Here is a 21896-nt window from a genome sequence, read left to right as displayed (position 1 = left end):
ATTTATTTTTTAATAATAGGAAATAATATCTTCATTTATTACTTCATTAAAACCGACATTATCAGTATTTTATCATTTAGGAATATACCAAGTGAATATTTATTTATTTTTTGAGACAAAGTCTCAGTATGTAACCCTGGGCTGGAACTTGCTGTATAGACCAGGCTAGCCTTGAACTCACAGAAATCCACCTGCTGGAGTACTGGTATTAAAGGTGTGTGCCACCATGCCTGGCTCAGTATAATTCTTTTTTAAGTTATGTGTATATATTTGTGCAGGTACACATATATGTGTGGAGACCAGAGGACAACCTCAGGTTCATCCTCAAGAATGCTGTCTACCTCCTTTGAGACAGTCTCTTATTGACCTGGAACTCACCAATTAGACTAAACCGACTGGCCAGTGAGCCTCTGGGATACTCCTGTTTCCTCTTAAGCCCTGGGATTGCAAGCAGGAGCCACTATGCCCAGCATTTTTTTTTTTCCTTTGGTCTTTTTGAGACAGGGTCTCTCTGTAGCCCCAGCTGTCCTGGAACTCACTATGTAGACCAGGGTGGCCTTGAACTCAGAGAGATCCACCTGCCTCTGCCTCCTAAGTGCTGGGATCAAAGGCGCGTGCCACTACGCCTGGCTAGGCCCAGCATTTTTATGTGGGTTCTGGAGATGGAATTCAGGTCCTTGTGCTTGCAAGGTAAGCGCTATACTGACCAAGCCATCCCCCAGCCCCATATTTCTTGTATTTATTTATTTTCTACGAGTGTGCATGTATGTGTGCCCATATGGAGGTCACAGGACTTTCAAGAGTCAGTTTTCTACCGTGGGTTCCAGGAATTCAACTCAGACCATTGAGCTTGTGCAGCAAGCACTTTTACCCACTGAGTCATCTTGCTGGCCCCTATCCTATGATTTTTAATAAGTAAATGTTAAAACTAAGGCAAGCCTAGTGGTATACCCCTATAATACCCAACATTAAAAAACAAACAAACAAAAAAAAAAAAACCACACGTATAGTACCCCTATAATCTCAACACTTAAAAAAAAAAAAAAAAAAAATGGAAGCAGGAACCAGGCATGGTGGCCCACACCTTTAATCCTACTGCTCAGGAGGCAGAGGCAAGCGGATCTCTGTGAGTTCAAGGCCAGACTGGTCTACATAATGAGTTCCAGGCCAGCCTAAGCTACATAAAATCCTGTGTCAAACCAACCAAGAAAAGAATAGTTAATACACCGTGATAATGGGAAAATATTCAAAAATTTGTATAACTACCCTGGGCTATTATATAGCCTTTAAAGTGATATAAAATGAAATGGATAGTTTTGGGACAAATTTAAGTTCAACATAATGGTTAGCATCTGTAGTCCCAGCCACCTAGGAGGCTGAGGCAAAAGGATCGCTCTAGCCTAGGACTTCAAAGCCAACCTGGGAAACATAGCAATGTTCCTTCTCCATTGGCAAAAATGTAGCATGTAAAATAAAATTTAGGGCCTGAGGATGTAGCTCAGTGGTAAAACAATGACAAACACACAAAATAACAGTATGATTAAAAACCAAAATTGATAATAGAAAAAAGTTATCAAAAAATAATATACAGGCTACAGCAGAGGCAGGTGGATCTCAGTGAGATCAAAGTTAACCTGGTCTATATATTGAGTTCCAAGCTGGGAATACAGGGAGACCCTGTGAATTTAAAAAAAAAAAAAAAATATATATATATATATATATGTGTGTGTGTGTGTGTGTGTATATATATATACACACACACTGTATGTATATATGCATACATACACACTTACACACTAAATATCAAGTGTAATTATATTAGGGTATGGTTTTTGTTTTTGTTTTTTATCTCCTGAGACAATCTCCCTGTAGCCCCAGCTGGCCTAGAACTTGCTATGTAGACAAGGCTGGCCTTGATCTCATAGAAATCCACTTGCTTCTGCTTCCTGAGTGCTGGGATTATTATATGCCACCACACCTGGCTTAGGACGATTCATTTTGAAGGAGTGATTTGAGCTGAGACAGGGTCTCACAATGTAACTTACTATGTCTGACCTAGAACTCACTATGTAACCCAGGCTGACTTAAGGCAATCTTCCTGTCTCAGGAGGATTGTAGTTGTAAGCCACCTTAGTCACCTATATTACAAGATTCTTTACTTTTTTTTTTTTTGGTCTTTTTTGAGACAAGGTCTCCTTGTAGCCCCAGCTGTCCTGGAACTCACTATGTAGACCAGGCTGGCCTCAAACTCACAAAGATCTGCCTGCTTCTGCCTCCCAAGTGCTGGGATTAAAGGCGTGCGCCACCACACCTGGCCTTCTTTTCATTATTTTTTTAAGTTTGTTTCTTCTGTGGTTTTATTTTTTGAGGCAGAGTCTCACTATGCAGCTCAGATTGCTTCAGAAACAAGATCCTCCTGCTTCAACCCCTAGGGTTGCTGGTATTCCAGGCATATCCCACAAATGAAATTGAAGCATCCGTGAAAGGTGCTCCATTTGTGAGGTTTTGTTTTTGTTTTGTGGTTGTATGTTTTGCAGTACTGGGGAATGAGCCCAGGAACTTGTGCATGCTAGGTAAGTGCTCTGCCAGTGAGCTATAACCCTGCTTTTTACTTTTTACTTTTTTTTTTTTTTTTTTTTTTTTTTTTTTTTTTTTTTTTTTTTGGTCTTTTGGAGACAGGATTTCCTGTAACCCCAGCTGGCCTGGAACTCGCTATGTAGCCCAGGCTGGCCTTGAACTCACAGAGGTCCACCTGCCTCTGCTTCCTGAGTGCTGGGATTAAAGGCATGGGTCACCACGCCTGGCTTCTTTTTACTTTTTTGAGATAGGGTTTCACTAAATTGACCAGGCTGACTTTAAATTCCCTCCGTAGTTCAGGTTGGCCTTGAACTTGCAGAGTGAGTAGTCCTCCTGCTTAGACCTTGTGAGTATTAAGATTGTAGACATGAGTCACCATATCCAGCTTGAATTATTTTATAATATGCTTTTATTGTTTTATGGTGAAAATATTCCAAGTTTAGTTAGAAAAAAACAATACTTTTTGTAAATGGAAAAGGTAGGGATGAGTATGTAACTCAGTGATAGAGTTTTCTAGCATGTACAAGGCCCTGGGTTTCATCTCTAAGCACTAAGGAAAAAAAAAAAAAAAAGAGGAACTCGGCATTAGTGCATGCCTTTAAATCCAACATTTGGGAGGCAGAGGCAGAGGCAGGCTCTGTAAGATAGAAGCCAGCCTGTCTATATAGCTAATTCGTTCCAGGCTAGCTGGAGGTACAGAGAGACCCTGTCTCAAAAAAACCCAAAAGTAAATTAATTAAAAAAAGAAAGAAAAAGAAAAAGTGAAAGACTGCATTTTATGTTTTCACAATTGTGTCCTATTGGCTCTACTTCATGCTGAGTTTCTCCTGGCAGTTATGACACATGGATCCCAGCTAGTGAAATTGAAGCATCTGTGGAAGACGCTCCAACTCCTGAGAAACCTAGAAAGGTAAACGTTTCTGGTACCCTCCATCCCAAGAACAGAGGATCAAACAGACCACTCTGGAGGAGAGCAGGGACTCTGCACTTGCACTTTTTCTGTTAAAGAGTCCCTAGGCAGAGCTGTGGCTTCTAGGAACTCTCCGGCATGGGCTGCCTTAATTCTTTTAGGTTCATGCAAAGTGGATCCTAGACACAGACACTTTCAATGAATGGATGAATGAGGAAGACTATGAGGTAAATGATGAGAAAAACCCTGTTTCCCGCCGAAAGAAGATCTCAGCTAAGACATTGACAGATGAGGTAAAAATCCTGTTTGTTCTTCTTAGAGCCCTTAGCATAAATCTTAGAACAGGCCTCACTGGGAATTGTAGGCTGACATCATTTGCCCCAATTCTCTATTCTGCAGGTAAACAGCCCAGATTCAGATAGACGGGACAAGAAGGGGGGGAACTATAAGAAGAGGAAGCGTTCTCCTTCTCCTTCACCAACCCCAGAGGCTAAGAAGAAAAATGCTAAGAAAGGGTATGTAACCTCTGGCCCTCCCCACATTCACTGTTCTTTCCATACCATGACAAAGGAAAGGACACGTATCTTCCTAAAGTAACTGGTCCCTGGCCTGGGTGTGCTACATGACAGTTATCAAATCTTCACATGCCTTGTTGTTGGTTCTAATCCCAGTTATCATTAGTCTAAAGGAACACCTAGTCACCCAACAAAAAGCCTTTGCCATCTTCCATTTCTCTGCATGTACTGGCTTCTGTTTATGGCCAATTCTGCCCTTAGGGTTCACTCTCATTTTCCTTCCTTTAAAATCCAACTGCCAAGGATGTCTTTCACCCTTTTTCTTTTCCTAGACCCTCAACACCTTACACCAAGTCAAAGCGTGGCCACAGAGAAGAGGAGCAAGAAGACCTGACAAAAGACATGGATGAGCCCTCTCCAGTCCCAAATGTAGAAGAGGTGACACTCCCAAAAACAGGTACGGACCAAGCTGAGTCCTGGAATCCAGCCTCCCGGTTCCCTACCCCTGCTATGCCCAACCCCTGAGCAGGCTGACTTCCCAGATCTAGAGTAGCTTTCCCTTCTCTCCCTTCAGTATAGTTGTTAGTGGGATTACTATCCTTACTCTAGGAAATGCTCTACACCCTTGTCCGCTGTGGACATGCTTTGCACCTAATAGTCTATGAGGTCTCTTCTGTGCTGAGTATCAAGCCCATGACCTCATGTATACTAAGTATGTGATCTGCCACTGAACCACACCCCCAGTTCTCCTAAATGCTTTCATGTATGTTTGTGTACATGTGTGTATAGAGGCCAGGTCAGCTTCATTCCTCAGGAGCCATCCACCTTGTGTTTTTTCCTTGTTGTTTACAAAGATCTGCCTGCCTCTGCCTCCCAGTGCTGGGATTAAAGGCATGCCACCATGACTGGCTTTCTTGTTGTTTTTTCAACATCTATTTATTTATTGTGTGTGTATATGTGTGTGTATGTGTTCACACCTATAGAAGTCCTTGCCATGGTGCACATGTGGTGGTCAAAGGACAATTTGCAGAAGTTGGTTCTCTCTCCAACATGTGGATCCCAGGGATTGAACTCAGTTCATTAGGTTTGGTGACAGGTGTCTTTACCCACCAAACCATCTTGCCAGCCCCTCCACCTTGTGTTTTAAGACAGGGTCTCTCAGTGGGACCTGGCACTCACTAATTAGGCTACACTGGTTTGCCAGTGGTCTCAGGGATCTACCTGTCTCTGCCTCCCTAGTGGTGGGATTACAAGCTTGTGCCATCGTGCTTGGCTTTTTACATGGGTACTGAGGACCAAACTCAGGTTCTCAGGCTTGGGCAGTATGTACTTTACTGACTGGACCATCTTTCTACCCTAAACTCTTTCTGATTATATACTCCCATCAATAAAATGCTTTTGAGTACAAATTACAGAGATATACTATTAAAATGCTGTTATAGGACAATTATAAAACATATGCAAACATTATCTTCATTTATTTATTTATTTTTTTCTGACACAGGGTCTCCCTGTAGCCACTGCTAGCCTAGAACTCACTATGTAGACTAGACTGGCCTCAGTCTCACAGAGATTCGCCTGCCTCTGCCTCCCAAGTGCTGGGATTAAAGGTGTGGGCCACCAGGCCCAGCAAATATTAGCTTTAAAAATTAGGATAGGGAACTAGAGAGATGGCTCAGCACTTAAGAATTCTAGCCCTTTCAGGGGACCTAGGTTCAGTTTCCAGCACCCATGATGGTTCCCAACCAGCTGTAGCTCTGGTTCCAGGGGATCTGATGCCCTCTTCTGGCCTCTGGGGTCTCCTGTATACATGTGGTGCACACTCACACAAGCACATACACATACAAATATGCATAAAAATGAAAAATAAAGGACTGGAGAGATGGCTCAGTGATTTAGAGCACTGGCTGCTCTTGCAGAAGACCCGGTTTCATATCCCAGCACCCACATGGCATCTAACAGCTGTCCGGAACTCCAGTTTCAGGGGCTCTAATGACCTCTTCAGTCCTCCACGGGCACTGCACAACATGGGTGCACTTAAACACATGCAGGCAATACATTCATACAATAAAATAAAAAATAGCCAGGCGTGGTGGTGCATGCCTTTAATCCCAGCACTTGGGAGGCAGAGGTAGGCGGATCTCTGTGAGTTCAAGGGCAGCCTGGTCTACATAGTGAGTTCCAGGCTAGCTGGGGCTACAGGGAAACCCTGTCTCAAAAAGACCAAAAAAATTAAATTAAATTAAATAAATAAATATAAATAAATAAATAATTAAAATTAAATAAATTTTGTAAAAAAGTGTCTGAAGAGATGGCTCAGCAGTTAAGAGTATTGACTGTTCATAGAGAGGACGCAGGTTCAATTCCCAGTACCCACCTAATGGCTAACAACTGTCCTAACTCCAGTTTCAGGGAATCTTATGCCCTCTGTGACCTCTGTGGGTATTGCATGACACAGGTGTACTTATATACATGCAGACAATAAACTCATACACATAAAATAAAAATAAATATTTTAAAAATAAGTAAATAGGGGCTGGAGAGATGGCTCAGTGGTTAAAAGCACTTACTGTTCTTGCTGAGAACCTAGGTTTGATTCCTAGCACTTACATGGGAGTTCACAACCATCTATAACTCCAGTTCCAGGGGATCTTCTGGCCTTTGGGGACTCTAGCACACATATGGTACACAAACTCACACAGGCACATACACATAAAAATAATAAATGAATCTTTAAGTATTTGCTGCTCTTCCAGAGTAAATCGTGGATCTCTGAGATTGAGGCCAGTCTGGTCTGCATAGTGATTTCCAGGCTATTTGGGGCCACAGGGAGACCATGTCTCCATAGAAACAAAACAAAAAATCTTTTTTTAAAAACAGTACTTGTGGGCCTGGAGAGATGGCTCAGCGGTTAAGAACACTGGTTCTTGCAGAAGACCTAGGTTCAAATCCCAGCACCCACATGGCAGCCAACAACTGTCCATAACTCCAGTTCCAAGGGATCCAACTGCCTCTTCTGTCCTCCGTGGGCATTGCACGACACAGGTGCACTTACCTACACACAGGCATAACACTCATACACATAAAATAAAAATATTAAAAAAAAGAAGTACTTGCTGCTAGGCGTGGTGGCACATGCCTTTAATCCCAGCACTTGGGAGGCAGAGGCAGGCGGATCTCTGTGAGTTCAAGGCCACCCTGGTCTACATAGTGACATAGTGAGTACCAGGCCAACTGGGGCAACAGGGAGACCCTGTCTCAAAAAAAAAAAAAAAGTGCTTGCTGCCCTTCTAGAGTACCCAGGTTTGTTTCCCAGCACCCATATACAACTGCCTATAACTCCAGCTCCAGGGGATCTGACACCCTCTTCTTAACCTCTGTGGGCACCTGCATATACATGTAAATGAAACTAAAAATAAATTTTTTTAAATTTATTTTTTTGTCTCCCTGTAGCCACAGCTGGTCTGGAACTCTCTGTGTAGGTCAGGCTGGCCTGGAACTCACAGAGGCCCACCTGCCTCTGCCTCTCAAGTGCAGGGATTAAAGGCATATGCCACCATGCTCAGCAATATAAATCTTTTTAAAAAATGGAGCTAGAGGTGGATGAGACTCAGTGGATAAAAGCACTGACCACACCAGCCCAAGGACCTGAGTTTGAACCCAGAACCTATGTAAAAGGCCAGTGCATTGCTTCATGTCTGTGATCCAAGCACTGGTGAGACAGGAAGCAAGTAGGCCAGAAGCTCCCATCTTCAGCCTAGCAGCAGAAACAACAGAGACCCTGCCTCAAAAAGAAGGTAGAAGGAAAGTGGTAACTCCAGAAAGTTGTTCTCTGGCCTCCACATGTGTGCTGCGGCATGTGCTTGCGCACACACACACACACACACACAAAATCATTATATATTTTTTTAAAAATGTAGCTAGGGGGCTGGGGAGATGGCTCAGCGGTTAAGAGCACTAATTGCTCTTGCAAAGGACCCGGGTTTGATTCCCAGCACCCACATGGTGGCTACAAACCATCCTTAACTCCAGTTCCAGGGGAATCCAAAGCCCTCTTCTGACCTCCAAGGCATTCATTGCACGACATGGGTGCACTCACGTATATGCAGGCAATACACTCATACACAAAGTAAAAATAATAAATAAAAATATTTTTTTTTTAAATGTAGCTTCCCAGCACTCAGGAGGCAGAGGCAGGTGGATCCTCTGTGAGTTCGAGGCCAGTCTGGTCTACAGAGTGAGTTCCAGGAGCTGCAGCTACAGGGAGACCCTGTCTCAAAAAGACCAAAAAAAAAAAATGTAGCGAGGAGGGCTGAAGAGATGGCTCAGTGATTAAGAGCACTGGCTGCTCTTGCAGAGGACCCCAGTTCTCTTCCCCACACCTACAAAGTGGTTAACAATTGTCTGTAATTCCAGTTCTAAGAGACTTGACACCTTCTGTGCTCTGCAGATATTGCATAGCACGGTATGTTTACATACATGCACACAAAACACTCATATACATAAAATAAATTTAAAAAGTTAACATTGCTAGTCGAGGAGTGTTGCTTAGTAGAGTGCTTGCCCAGCGTGCATGAAGCCCTAGATTCAATCCCCAGCACTGTGTAAATTGTGTGTGGTGGTTCACCCCTGTAATTCCAACATTTTGGAGGTGGAGACAGAAGGATCAGTAATTGAAGGCTGGCCTCCTTTACATAGCACATTCTAGGCTAGCCTGGGCTACATGAGACCCTGAGAGATGGCTCAGTGGAGTGGTAAATCATTTGCTATGCAGGTATGAGGACTTGAGTTCAGATTCCTAGCACCGAAAAAAAGCTGGGTGTGGCAGTGTGTGCCTATAATCCCAACATTGGAAGTTGGAGACAGGAGAATCCCAGGGGCTTGCTTTCCGGCCAGTCTAGCTAAATCGGTGAGCTCCTGGGTCAGTGAGAAGTCCAGTGAGAGTGATAGAGATAGACAGATATAGACCTCTGGCCTTAAATTTATTTTTTTATTTTTATTTTTTTATGTGTTTGAATGTATTGCCTGCATGTGTTTAAGTGCACCCGTGTCATGGTGTCATGCAATGCCTGTGAAGGTCAGAAGAGGGCATTGGATTCCCTGGAACTATGGACAGTTGTTAGCCACCATGTGGGTGCTAGGATTCAAACCTGGGTCCTCTGAAAGAGCAGCCAATGCTCTTAATTGCTGAGTCATCTCTCCAGCCCCAAATTTAATTTTTTTTTTTTTCACTCTTTTAGAGACACGGTCTCCCTATAGCCTCAGCTGGTCTGGAACTCGCTATGTAGACCAGTCTGGCTTTGAACTCACAGAGATCTGCCTGCCTCTGCCTCCGCCTCCTGAGTGCTGGGATTAAAGGCATGTGCCACCACACCCAGCTAAATTTAATTAAAAAAAAAAAAATTGTAGCGGGGCTGAAGAGTTGGTTCAGGGGTTAAGAGTACTGACTGCTCTTGCAGAGGACTCAGGTTCAATTCCCAGCACCCACATGGCAGCTATGAACCATCCTTAACCCCAGTTCCAGGGGAATCTGACCGAGGCATTGCATGACATGGGTACACTCACATACATGCAGGCAATACACTCATATACATAAAATAAAATTTTAAAAAGTTGTAGAAACAATTAAAAGAGTTCTGATAGTCTCTTCCTGTACTGCAGTGGCTCGTGTCTTGTGTCCTACATGAGAAACCCACTTTGGAGACCAGTGTGCTACAATACTGGTTTGCAATCTTCATTCCCTCCGCTAACTTCAAATGCTCCAGGAATTTATTTTAGGGATGAATTTTGAGAAGCTGCTTTCAGTCAGCTTCCCTTTCGGTGTTTTCTTCTGAGCTTCTTTTATGAGATGAATTGAGGGAAGTGCTCTGTACTGGTGGCGCACGCCTTGAATCCTAGCATTTGGAAGGCAGAGGCAGGCGGATCTCTGTGAGATCCAGACTAGTCTGATCTACTAGTGAGTTCAGTATATATAGAATGATATATTAGATAGAGAGATAGAGATAAGATCTAGCCATTTGGATTGGAGAGATGACTCAGCAGTTAAGGGCATTAGCTACTCTTGCAGAGGAACCAAGTTTGGATCCCAGCACCCACATGGTAGCTAACAACTGACTAACTCCAATGCCAGCGGATCTGACATCCTCTTCTGGCTTCCTCAGACCCTGCATGACATGGGTGCACTTACATACAGGCATAACACTCATGCAACATAAAATGAAAATAAATAAAATTTTTAAAAATTAAAACAAAAGATCTAGCCATTCAACCAGGCCTAGTGGCAGAGGTTAAGTTTATAATCCCAGGGCTGGAGAGATGGCTCAGTGGTTAAGAGCACTGACTGCTCTTGGAGAGGACCTGGATTCGATTCCCAGCACCCACATGGTGGCTATGAACTGTCCTTAACTCCAGTTACAGGGGAATCTGATTCCTTTTTCTGACCTCCGAGGCATTGCATGACATGGGCGCTCTCACATACATGCAGGCAGTACACTCATACACATAAAATAAAAATAATAGCTGGGCATGGTGGTGCACGCCTTTAATCCCAGCACTCAGGAGGCAGAGGCAAGCGGATCTCTGTGAGTTCAAGGCCAGCCTGGTCTACATAGTGAGTTCCAGGACAGCTGGAGCTACAGGGAGACCCTGTCTCAAAAAGAGCAAAATAATAAATAAATAAATAAAATTTTAAAAATGATAAATATATTTTTTAAAGGTTTATAATCCCACTGGGCATGATGATGCATGCCTTTAATCCCAGCATTCGGGAGGCAGAGGCAGGCAGATCTCTGTGAGTTCCAGGCCAGCTGGGGCTACAGGGAGACCCTGTCTCAAAAAGACCAGGAAAAAAAAAAAAAAAAAAAAAAAGGGCTGGGAATATAGTTCAGTGGTAAAACACTTGCATAGCATGCATGAGGCTCTAGGTTCAATTGCTAGTACCACAAAGGGTGGGGAGGGGATCTAAACTCGCATGTACACATTGGTTTGGTTCTGATTCAGTCCATTGCAAGGTTATAGATACATCGAAGGAAACAAGGACTGGCCAAAGACAAGAATGGCCTATGGAATGCTGAGGCAGGAGAATCTTAGGAGTTTGTATACATAGCTAGATAAAGAAGTTAAGTGACTCATTGGATTGGGAAGGGTCAGTGACATAGCAAGTAAGTTTCCAAAAGTTTTAGAGAAAGCAAGATATGTAGAACTGTTAACAGTGGAGAGGTGAGGGCTCGATTTTGATTGAACATGTCTGATACAGTGGCTCTTTCTCTTGACAGTCAACACTAAGAAGGACTCGGAGTCAGCCCCAGTCAAAGGAGGCACCATGACTGACCTGGGTAAGACAGGGAGCCTTAGGCAAGGCAAGCAGTGCCTGAGGTACGGGGAAAGCTCAGCCACCACTTGACCTAGCCTTTTGGCTTTCCAGTAGATCTCTGCTGCTCCCTGGGAGGCTCCAGCCTTATATCTTCCCTTCTTTCTCTTTCAGATGAACAAGAAGATGAAAGCATGGAGACCACGGGCAAGGTGGAGCCAGTTTAGACAGGCTCTGCCCCTTTATGTGATATGATCTGTGATTATAAAATTCTTTCTGCCCATACTTTTCCCACTATAGACTAATTCTAGCTATTGCTCAAACTCTGGCTCCTTTAGAGTCCTGGGGCCCATGTGCCCCTCCTCATCACTTATAAGTGTCCGTGCTCCTGGGGATAGAGAAACAGAGGGTTGCCAGGGGGGAGAGGGGAATGCTGAGTGTCCAGCAGCCTCCATACTCATAGGATGAGGATGAGAGCAGTACGGGGAACAAGGGAGAGCAGACCAAGAACCCAGACCTGCATGAGGACAACGTGACAGAACAGACCCACCACATCATCATTCCCAGCTATGCTGCCTGGTTTGACTACAACAGGTATTGTCCCAACTTTGCCCTCTACCCTTACTTCCCTTCTGCTCATCAATGGGTCGTTTCTCCTGGTTCCTACAACTTACTTCTTCAGTGAGATTGACAGGGTGCACTTCCTTTTAGAGGAGCTCCTGGTCTCTTGGAGTCCTCCAGCCCTGTTGGGAAGTTCTTCCCAGTTTTGAGCTGCTCTCCCACCCCACCTTCTAGGCCTTTCCTCCCTTTCGAGCTCCTATCCTTCCCACAGTACCTTTTCCTGAATCTGTTGTATTTTGTCTTATAGTGTTCATGCCATTGAAAGGAGGGCTCTCCCAGAGTTCTTTAACGGCAAAAACAAGTCCAAGACTCCAGAGATGTAAGATTTCAGCTCACGATTTTCTTTTACCCTCTTTTCTCTATTCACCCTTTCAGATCTAGCACCATTAAAGTGACATTTCTTTAGCAACATCCACCCAGGCACTGTGCCAGGTTTACAAAGACATGTTACCTTCCTCCCATTAGACAACCAGAGCCCATCACTTAAATACATGGGAAGCTGAGGCAAGAGGAACTCCAGTTTGAGAGCTGTCTATATCATGTCTCAAAGAAAAGAAAGGAAAGAAAGAAAGAAAAAGAGAAAGAAAGAAAGAAAGAAAGAAAGAAAGAAAGAAAGAAAGAAAGAAAGAAAGAAAGAAAGAGAAAAGAGAAGCAAAACAAAAGAAAATGAGAGGGCCTAGAGAAATACTCAGTGATTAAGAGCACTGGCTGCTCTTCCAAAGGACCCAGGTTCAGTTCTCAGCACCCATGTGGCAGCTAACAACCATCCTCCAGTTTCAGGGGATCGAATGTCTCCTTCTAGCCTCTGTGAGCATTGCACATATGAGTATACTTACATACATGAAGGTAAAACACACAAACAGCTGGGTGTGGTGACTCATGCCTTTAGTCCCAGCACTCAGGAGGCAGAAGCAGGCAGATCTCAGAGTTCAAGTCCAGCCTGGTCTACAAAAGGAGTTCCAGGCCAGCTGGGGCCACAGGGAGACCCAGTCTCAAAAAGACCAAACAGAAAACAAACAAAAACCACACATACAGATTTTTAAAAAAATAAATAATTTTCTTTTTTTTTGTCTTTTTGAGACCTGTAGCCCCCGCTGGCCTGGAACTTGCTTTGTAGACCAGCCTGGCCTTGAACTCACAGAGATCCACCTGCCTCTGCCTCCTGAGTGCTGGGACTAAAGGTCTACCATGCCTGGCTTAAATTATTTATTATTTATTTATTTATTTTTATTATTTTTGTGTGTATGTGTGTATTGCCTGCTTGTAGGTAAGTGCACCATGTCGTGCAATGCCTGTGGAGGACAGAAGAGGCTGTCAGATACCCTAGAAGTGAAGTTACAGATAGTTGTTAGCTGTGTTGTGGGTGTTCTTAACCGCTGAGCCATCTCTCCAGCCCCAAATTATTATTATTTTTTAAAGAAAACAAGAAAAAGAACTAAAAGGAAAATCCAATTCTGATAATTAAAAGATAAAAAGTACATTCTGGCCGGGCGTGGTGGTGCATGCCTTTAATCCCAGCACTTGGGAGGCAGAGGCAGGCAGATCTCTGTGAATTCAAGGCCAGCCTGGTCTACATAGTGAGTTCCAGGACAGCTGGGGCTATGGGGAGACCCTGTCTCAAACAGACCAAAAATTGTAATAATAATAATAATAATGATGAAAAAAAAGACAAGAAAAAGAGACAGCTGGATGGCTCATGGCTCATTGGGTAAAGGCCTCTCCTGCCAAGCCTGACAGTTGAGTTCAATCCCCAAGATCCACATGGTAGAAGGAGAGAACCAACTCCCACATTGTCCTCTGATTTCCATACATGTGCCATGACACTTGCATATACACATACACACATTAACAAAATTAATAAATGAAAATGTATAAAAATAAATCTGGGGCTGGAGAGATGACTCGGGTTAAGAGCACTGGCTGCTCTTGCAGAGGACCTAGGTTTAGTTCCCAACACCCACATGGTGGCTAACAACGCTCCATAACTCCAGTTCCAGAGGATCTGATTCCCTTTTCTGTCCTCCATGAGTATTGCATGCACATGTACACTTACATACATGTAGGCAAAACACAACATAAAAATAAATTAATTTTTGGGCTGGTCGTGCTGGCGCATGCCTGTAGTCCCAGCACTTGAGAGGCAGAGGCAGGCGGATCTCTGTGAGTTCAAGGCCAGCCTGGTCTACATAGTGAGTTCCAGGACAGCTGGGGCTACAGGGAGACCGTCTCAAAAAGAGGAAAAAAAAAAAGCCAAAATAGGGGCCAATGAGATGATTCAGTGGGTAAGGGCTGTTGCCACCAGTCCTAATGATCTGAGTTTGATTCCTGGATTCTATATGATAGAGAACTGACTCCCACAAGTTGTCTTCTGAATTCTGCATATACACTATAGTATATGCATGTCCACGTATACACAATAAGTAAATGTAAAATAAATGAATAAAGCTATTATGCATAGCCACTAACTAGAAAAAAAAGGCTATGGCACACACTTGTAATCTCAGCACTTGGGTGGCAGAGGCAGGAGGATCTGGAGTTAAAGGTCATACTTGGTTTGAGGCCAGCCTGGGCTACAGAGACCCTGTCTCAAAAAAGAAAAGAAATAATTAAAAAAAAATCCAAGTGTGGTAGTACACACCTGTAATCCCAGCATTTTTTTTTTTTTTTTTTTTTTTTTTTTTTTGTCTTTTTGAGACAGGGTCTCCTGTAGCCCCAGCTGTCCTGGAACTCACTATGTAGACCAGGCTGGCCTTGAACTCACAGAGATCTACCTGCCACTGCCTCCCAAGTGCTGGGATCAAAGGTGTGTGCCACCATGCCCGGCAATAAGTAAAAATTTTAAAAGTCAAAACCAAAGCTAGCACTTGCTTGCATGTGGGCAATACACTTATGCACATTAAGTAAAAATAACAAAATATAAATTTTTTTTAAGTTCAGTGAAATGGGCATGATGGCATATGGTGTAATCCCAGCATTGGGAGGCTGAAATTCCAGTTATAATTAAGGCAATAGTTAAAAAAAAAAAAAAAATCAAGGAAAGCATAAGAATAAGAAGACTTCGACTTCTAGAAGTTGACAACCGCGTGGTCTTACCAGTAGAACTACCAATTCGAATATTAATCTCAGAAGATGTGCTCCACTCATGGGCCGTTCCTTCCCTAGGTCTAAAAACAGACGCCATTCCAGGGCGACTTAATCAAGCCACAATCACATCAACTCGCCCAGGGTTATTCTACGGACAATGCTCAGAAATCTGTGGTTCGAACCACAGTTTCATATCAATTGTACTAGAAATAGTGCCACTAAAGCACTTTGAAAATTGATCCTCAACAATAGTCTAAACATTATGAAGCTTTCAGCGCTAGCCTTTTAAGCCAGAGATATTAGCATCACATGCAGTGAGCACATGCCAGGCTCTCTATTGAGTCAAATACCATGTTTCTTTCCATCTATCACACAGGAGGGTTCATTAGCTCTTTTATCACTTTCGTCTCCTTGAACCTCACCAAATTTTATTTTTCTTCCTCTTGTTCTTCTCTTTGTTTCTTCTAAGCTACCTGGCATATCGAAACTTCATGATTGACACTTACCGACTAAATCCCCAGGAATATCTAACTTCTACTGCCTGTCGTCGGAACTTGGCAGGTGACGTCTGTGCTATCATGAGGTGGGTCTTGTAGCTGAGAAGGGGTGTGTGAGGATGTCTGCCTGTGTATGTCTTGGCAGAATTAGAGATAACTTCAAGGAACATAGTAGACCAGACAGAAGCAGACCCTCTAGAGAAAGGCCACAGAACAAGTTTGGGGAATGAGTGGCTTGAAGGATTGGAAATATGGAGTAAAGACAAACAGAGGGGCATGTCCTTAGCTGAAAGACAGTGGACCAGCTTTACTAGCCATCCAGGGAGAGAAGTCTACTGGGGGTGTCCATGGTGTGAAGTCCAGCCTGGAGGTGTGTACTTGGGTGTCACTGCTATTTAGGTGGTGAGTGAGTGATGGGAGGGGGAGCTTTATGTCCCTGGTCCTCCTCTCTGGTTATCCCTTGTAACCCTGACTGTGCCTCTCTCACAGGGTCCATGCCTTCCTAGAACAGTGGGGTCTTATTAACTACCAGGTGGATGCTGAGAGTCGACCAACCCCCATGGGTCCTCCACCCACTTCTCACTTCCATGTCTTGGCAGACACACCATCAGGGCTGGTTCCTCTTCAGCCCAAGACCCCGCAGGTAGGGTGAGGGGCTGTGGGGACAAGGCTGGGTGGGTAAGACTGGGCTTCTTTGGACTTTTTCTTTTTTCTTTTTCTTTTTTTTTAGGATAATGGTTCAGGAATGTTGTAAGGCTTCTTCCTTTTCCATGGCTTGGAAAAGGCCACAGGAACCAGACCCCTGTGTTTAGCACTTTCATTCAGCCTAAGGCTGTGAGCCCTTGTGAGGGAAAAAAGTTGTTCCTTGTCCCAGGAAAGACAGGCTAATGTAGGAGATGAAGCAGATAGAAAAGAATGCTTAAAATTAACTTGTGTGAACTTTTTAGAGTTTGCCATGTTTCCCACATTTTTTCATTTTTTGCCTCATAATTATCACTTTCATTTTTTTCATTTCCATTTCATACATTATTTTAAAAGAGAATAAAGTTATGTGACTTGCACAGGGACACAGATTACTGAATCTAGGCTTAGAACCTTATTGTCCAGCTCCTAAGAGAATCTGGAAAGATATGTGTGAATACAAATGTCTATCATGCCCACTACATGTCTGATTAATCATGGAGGCAGCATGGAACAGTGGCATGAGTTCTCCCAGAGCTTGTGGGCTGCCCAGCATTTGGTCTTCAGGCCTCCAAGGCCTTGGTGTGGCCATTTCCTACCCAGCTTCCATGACGCCAAGCTCTGTCCCCCAGGGCCGCCAGGTTGATGCTGATACCAAGGCTGGGCGAAAGGGCAAAGAGCTGGATGACCTGGTGCCAGAGGCGGCTAAGGGCAAGCCAGAGCTGGTAGGTGGGGTGCAGACCCTGCTGGGCTGCTTATTTGCCCCTTCACTGGGGGGCCCCTGCCTGGGAAAAAGAGATGTGAGAGCAGAGGAGCTGCAGCAGTAAGGGAGGAAGTCCCGCCCAGGCCCATGCCTGACACCGGGAAGAAAGCTCCTTCTGTCTGTTTTCTCTCTCTGTCCGCCTCTGACTCCCAATGGCCACTTGTACTCACCTCTTTCTTTTCCCTCCACAAATAGCAGAGCTCTGCTTCCCAACAAATGCTGAGCTTTCCTGACAAAGGCAAAGAGAAACCAACAGACATGCAGAACTTTGGACTGCGCACAGACATGTACACTAAGAAGAATGTCCCCTCTAAGGTATGAGGTACAGCCATTGTGGGATAGAGAACCTTTCCGTTTACAGATGCCTCTCTCCTGACTTACCTGTGTTTCTCCTGCAGAGTAAAGCTGCAGCCAGTGCCACTCGAGAGTGGACAGAACAGGAGACCCTGCTACTCTTGGAGGTAATGGGGACAAAGCAAGGAGAGCTCTGGTATGAAAACAGGTGGCTGGGGAACTAGCTGCCCTTGTGAGTGGGGAGCTCATGGAGTCTGGCATGGACAGAGTATGGTCTTGCTCTAGTCACTTCTCTTCCTGATGCCTGTCACACCTGTCACAGAAATAGCTCTAATCCAGGGATTCAGGCCATTTCACTAACTCCATATCCTTTCTTAGTGCTACTTGGAGATCCCCCTTTTAGATCCAGCAGAGTACACACACCCAGCTGCCCTTAGTAGGATGTGGGGAGTTGACCTTCGAGGAAAGTGACTAAGTAAGCAGAGTTATGTCTCTACCACTACCGCCAGGCCCTGGAAATGTACAAGGATGACTGGAACAAAGTATCCGAACATGTGGGAAGCCGGACGCAGGATGAATGTATCCTCCATTTTCTTCGCCTTCCCATTGAAGACCCCTACCTGGAGGACTCAGAGGCCTCCTTAGGCCCTCTGGCTTACCAGCCCATCCCCTTCAGTCAGTCGGGCAACCCTGTTATGAGCACTGTTGCCTTCTTGGCCTCCGTTGTCGATCCCCGAGTCGCCTCTGCTGCTGCAAAGTCAGCCCTAGGTAATTGGCAGGGGGGGGGGGGTCTCCTTACTGTGCTTTTGAAAGGCTGGATACTCAGACTGTGAAACCTCAAGTATGGCTGCCCTGCCAGCTTTGTCTGTTGCTGCCTCAGCTCAGGCACCTGTCTAGATTTCATGCTAGTCATAGAGGAAGAGATGGGCTTGTGAGGAAGCTTTCACAGGGATAACCAGAACTGCTCACCTGCTCTGTCCCTGCCTTATCCCCTCTGGGTTTGCAGAAGAGTTCTCCAAAATGAAGGAAGAGGTGCCAACAGCCTTGGTGGAAGCCCATGTTCGGAAAGTAGAAGAAGCAGCTAAAGTCACAGGCAAAGCAGACCCAGCCTTCGGTCTGGAAAGCAGTGGCATTGCAGGAACCACCTCTGATGAGCCTGAGCGCATTGGTAAGTCCTGGCAAGTCTCTAGAATTCTTCCTATTCACCAGGAACCAGAACCACTTGGCCTCCTAGTGCTGTCCCGGCCTCATTCCTGCCCCACGTTGACATCAAGTCACAGCACAAGTGGGAGAGCTGGTGGGGTTTTACTTTCCCCCAGGACTTCACTGTAGGGACTTTGGCTCCTGCTTGTCCTCTCTTTAAGGCTTCAGCAACTGGGAAATGGTTACACAAACGAGACTCTATCAGACATTTCTCCTTTCTTTCCTTTCCTTTCCTTTGCTTTCCCCATGGTTCCAGAGGAGAGTGGGACTGATGAGGCACGGACAGAAGGCCAGGCAGCAGATGAGAAGAAAGAGCCCAAGGTACAGAGGGAATGACCTGGGACTAGGTGGGGCTGCTGGGTCCAGCTCTGTGGTGATGGGGAATCCAGTGACGGGCAATCTCCTGGAGCCAAATCACCCCTGAAGTAAGAAGGGCAAAGTTGGGGCTAGGGAAATGGTTTAGTGGGTAAGAGCGAGCGCTTGCTCTGCAAGCATGAGGACCTAAGTTTGAATCCCAGCACCTTGGTACAAAACTGGGCATTATCCAAGCGTGGTGGTGCACGCCTTTAATCCCTAGCACTTCGGAGATGGAGCACTCAGAGGCAGATTGCTGTGAGATTGAGGCCAGCCTGTAATGGGTTTTTGTTTTTCTTCTGTCTCAAAAAAACAAAATAAACAACAATGAAACTGGGAAACTGGGAAAAACTGTATCACTGAGCATGTTTTGTAACCCCATCACTGGGGCAGGATCTGTCTCAAGACAACAGCCTGTAATGGGTTTTTGTTTTTCTTCTGTCTCAAAAAAACAAAATAAACAACAATGAAACTGGGAAACTGGGAAAAACTGTATCACTGAGCATGTTTGTAACCCCATCACTGGGGCAGGATCTGTCTCAAGACAATAAGGCAGAGAGCCTTCCTCTATGGAGGACACCCAGAGTTCTGTTCTGGCTTCAGCTTGCATATGGCCATGCACTGTGCACACACAAAAATAAATAAAAATAAGTAAATAAATAAATAATAAATAAGTAAGTAAATAAATGAATAAATAAATAAATATTTGGGCCCTGGTGTGAGTGCCAGTCGCTGCTTCCCCTGATGTCTTCCTTTCTTCCACTGGAACTGCAGGAACCACGAGAAGGAGGAGGGGCTGCAGAGGAAGAACCAAAGGAGAAAGCAAGTGAGGCTCCCAAGAAGGATGAAGAGAAAGGGAAAGAAGGTGACAGTGAGAAGGAGTCAGAGAAGAATGATGGGGACCCAGTTGGTGAGCCTCCCCGCAGAATGGTGATTGGGGCACAGGAAAGAGATGTGAAGCTGCAAGGCTAACTCAGCCTTTGTCCTGGCCCAGGTGATCCTGAGAAAGATAAGGAGCCGAAGGAGGGACAGGAGGAAGTGCTGAAGGAAGTTGTGGAGTCCGAGGGAGAGAGGAAGACAAAGGTGGAACGCGACATCGGTGAGGGCAACCTCTCCACAGCTGCTGCCGCTGCCCTGGCTGCTGCTGCAGTGAAGGCCAAGGTGAGGCCAGTCAGCAGTCAGAGAGCCCAGACAAGAAGCTGCCACTTCTTGTGGAAGAAACCTTTCCCTGCCCACACCTTACTTAAATAATGCTGGCCTATTCCCTTTTAATTTTTTTATTTTTATTTTTTTTTGTCTTTTTGAGACAGGGTCTCCTTGTAGCCCCAGCTGTACGGGAGCTCACTATGTAGATCAGGCTGGCCTTGAACTCACAGAGATCTGCCTGCCTCTGCCTCCCAAGTGCTGGGACTGCAGGCGTGTGCCACCATACCTGGCTCTTGTTCCTCTTTTTCCTCATGCTTTTTATTTAAAAAATTCAGGTTGAGCCAGGCCTTGTAGCACATGCCTTTAATTCCAGCACTCAGGAGGCAGAAACAGGTGGATCTCTGTGAGATCAAGGCCAATCTAGTCAACACAGCAAGTTCCAGGCCAGCTGAGGCTACAGGAAGACCCTGTCTAAATAAATAAGTAAATAAATAAATAGCCGGGCATGGTGGTGCACACCTTTAACCCCAGCACTCGGGAGGCAGAGGCAGGTGGATCTCTGTGAGTTCAAGGCCAGCCTGGTCTACATAGTGAGTTCCAGGACAGCTGGGGCTACAGGGAGACCCTGTCTCAAAGACCAAAAATAAAATAAATAAATAATTGAAGGTTGTAATACTCTAGGTGGGTTGTGACTATAGCTACTTCCTTCAATGACCTGCCAGCATCCATCCTGCCCTGTCTCCTGGAATGTCTGCAGCTGAGTCCTCCTGCTTACAGGCTGTCTCATTCTTCTTTGCCTAGCACTTGGCTGCTGTTGAGGAGAGGAAGATCAAATCTTTGGTGGCCCTGCTGGTGGAGACCCAAATGAAAAAATTGGAGATCAAACTCCGCCATTTTGAGGAGCTGGAGACAATAATGGACCGGGAGCGAGAAGCAGTGAGTAACATCCCTTTAGAGAAGTGGGAACCTGGAGCCCAGCCTGAAGACTGAGCCTAGGAATCCCAAGACTCCCAAGGCTTCACAGCAGAGGAGGTTAGGGCTTGGGGAGTGGGCCCCAGAAAGTCAAGGCCAAGCAGCCTCCCACATGATGCCTGGAGACTGAGGTTCTACAGAATATCAGCTGCATGGAAGGAGGAGGCTGCTAACCAAGGTCTTTGGTTGCTTCATCTCCAGGTCCGGGAACGGTGCTTCATCCTTACTAGAGTCTCAATAAATGAGCGACTCAACAGGCTTAAGGGATGATGGGAGACGAGGGGACAGATCCAGGAGATGAATTTGGGATAGACAGATAAATATTAAACCAGTTTATCTTTGAAAGGATGTAAAAGGAGATAGAAGACAGGGTCCCTGCCCTTGGAGAACTTATAAGTTTACAATATATAACAGGGAGACATCAGAAACAGTTAATACTGAAAATATCTGGAAAATTCAAATTAAGAGGTTTTTTAGGGCCAGGTGTAACTTTAATCTCAACACTGGAGAGGCAGAGGCAGGCAGAGCTCTGTGAGTTCAAGCCCAGCCTTGTCTCCAGGTTCCAGGACAGCTAGAGCTACATAATGAGACCTTCCCCTCCCCCCAATGAAAGAAAGAGAGAAAGAAAGAAAAAGATATGTATGAGTGTTTTGTCTACATGTTAGAGATGGTTGTGACCCATCCTGTTGGTGTTGGGAACCAAATCCAGGTTCTCTGTAAGAGTAGCAAGTGATCTTAATTGCTAAACCATCTCTCTAGCCCAAACATACACATAATTAAAAATAAAATAACTCTTATTAAAGGCCAGGCATTGTGGCACACTTTTAATCCCAGCACTGGGGAGACAGAGGCAGATGGATCTCTGTGAGTTCAACACCAGCCTGATCTACATACCGAGTTCCAGGCCAGCTGAATTGTGAGACCTGTCTTAAAAAGACCAAAAACAAGTACAAAAATCAACAAAAAAAAA

General features: G+C 45.0%; 1 protein-coding gene across 10 annotated transcripts in view; it reads left to right on the top strand.

Annotated features, from left to right (window-relative positions):
• Smarcc2 (SWI/SNF related, matrix associated, actin dependent regulator of chromatin subfamily c member 2) overlaps nt 1-21896 on the top strand; it is a gene marked incomplete at its 5' end in the record, with an annotated part of 30834 nt that overhangs the window by 5868 nt on the left and 3070 nt on the right. For 3 of the 10 annotated variants that reach the window (XM_017802077.2, XM_008848707.3, XM_029553852.1), the window contains 19 exon segments: nt 3412-3487; nt 3649-3780; nt 3887-4002; nt 4335-4459; nt 11277-11336; nt 11486-11523; nt 11775-11905; nt 12180-12251; nt 15486-15599; nt 16003-16156; nt 16827-16919; nt 17153-17272; nt 17356-17418; nt 17761-18019; nt 18258-18419; nt 18711-18775; nt 19583-19718; nt 19803-19969; nt 20756-20890. In XM_017802077.2, the coding sequence (XP_017657566.1) occupies nt 3412-3487; nt 3649-3780; nt 3887-4002; nt 4335-4459; nt 11277-11336; nt 11486-11523; nt 11775-11905; nt 12180-12251; nt 15486-15599; nt 16003-16156; nt 16827-16919; nt 17153-17272; nt 17356-17418; nt 17761-18019; nt 18258-18419; nt 18711-18775; nt 19583-19718; nt 19803-19969; nt 20756-20890 (2218 nt within the window). 10 annotated transcript variants of the gene reach the window in all.

Source organism: Nannospalax galili, unplaced genomic scaffold (assembly GCF_000622305.1).
Source record: "Nannospalax galili isolate Female #2095 unplaced genomic scaffold, S.galili_v1.0 scaffold2124, whole genome shotgun sequence".
In the NCBI taxonomy this organism is placed as follows: Eukaryota; Metazoa; Chordata; class Mammalia; order Rodentia; family Spalacidae; genus Nannospalax; species Nannospalax galili.
This window is presented reverse-complemented; position numbering and strand designations above follow the sequence as displayed.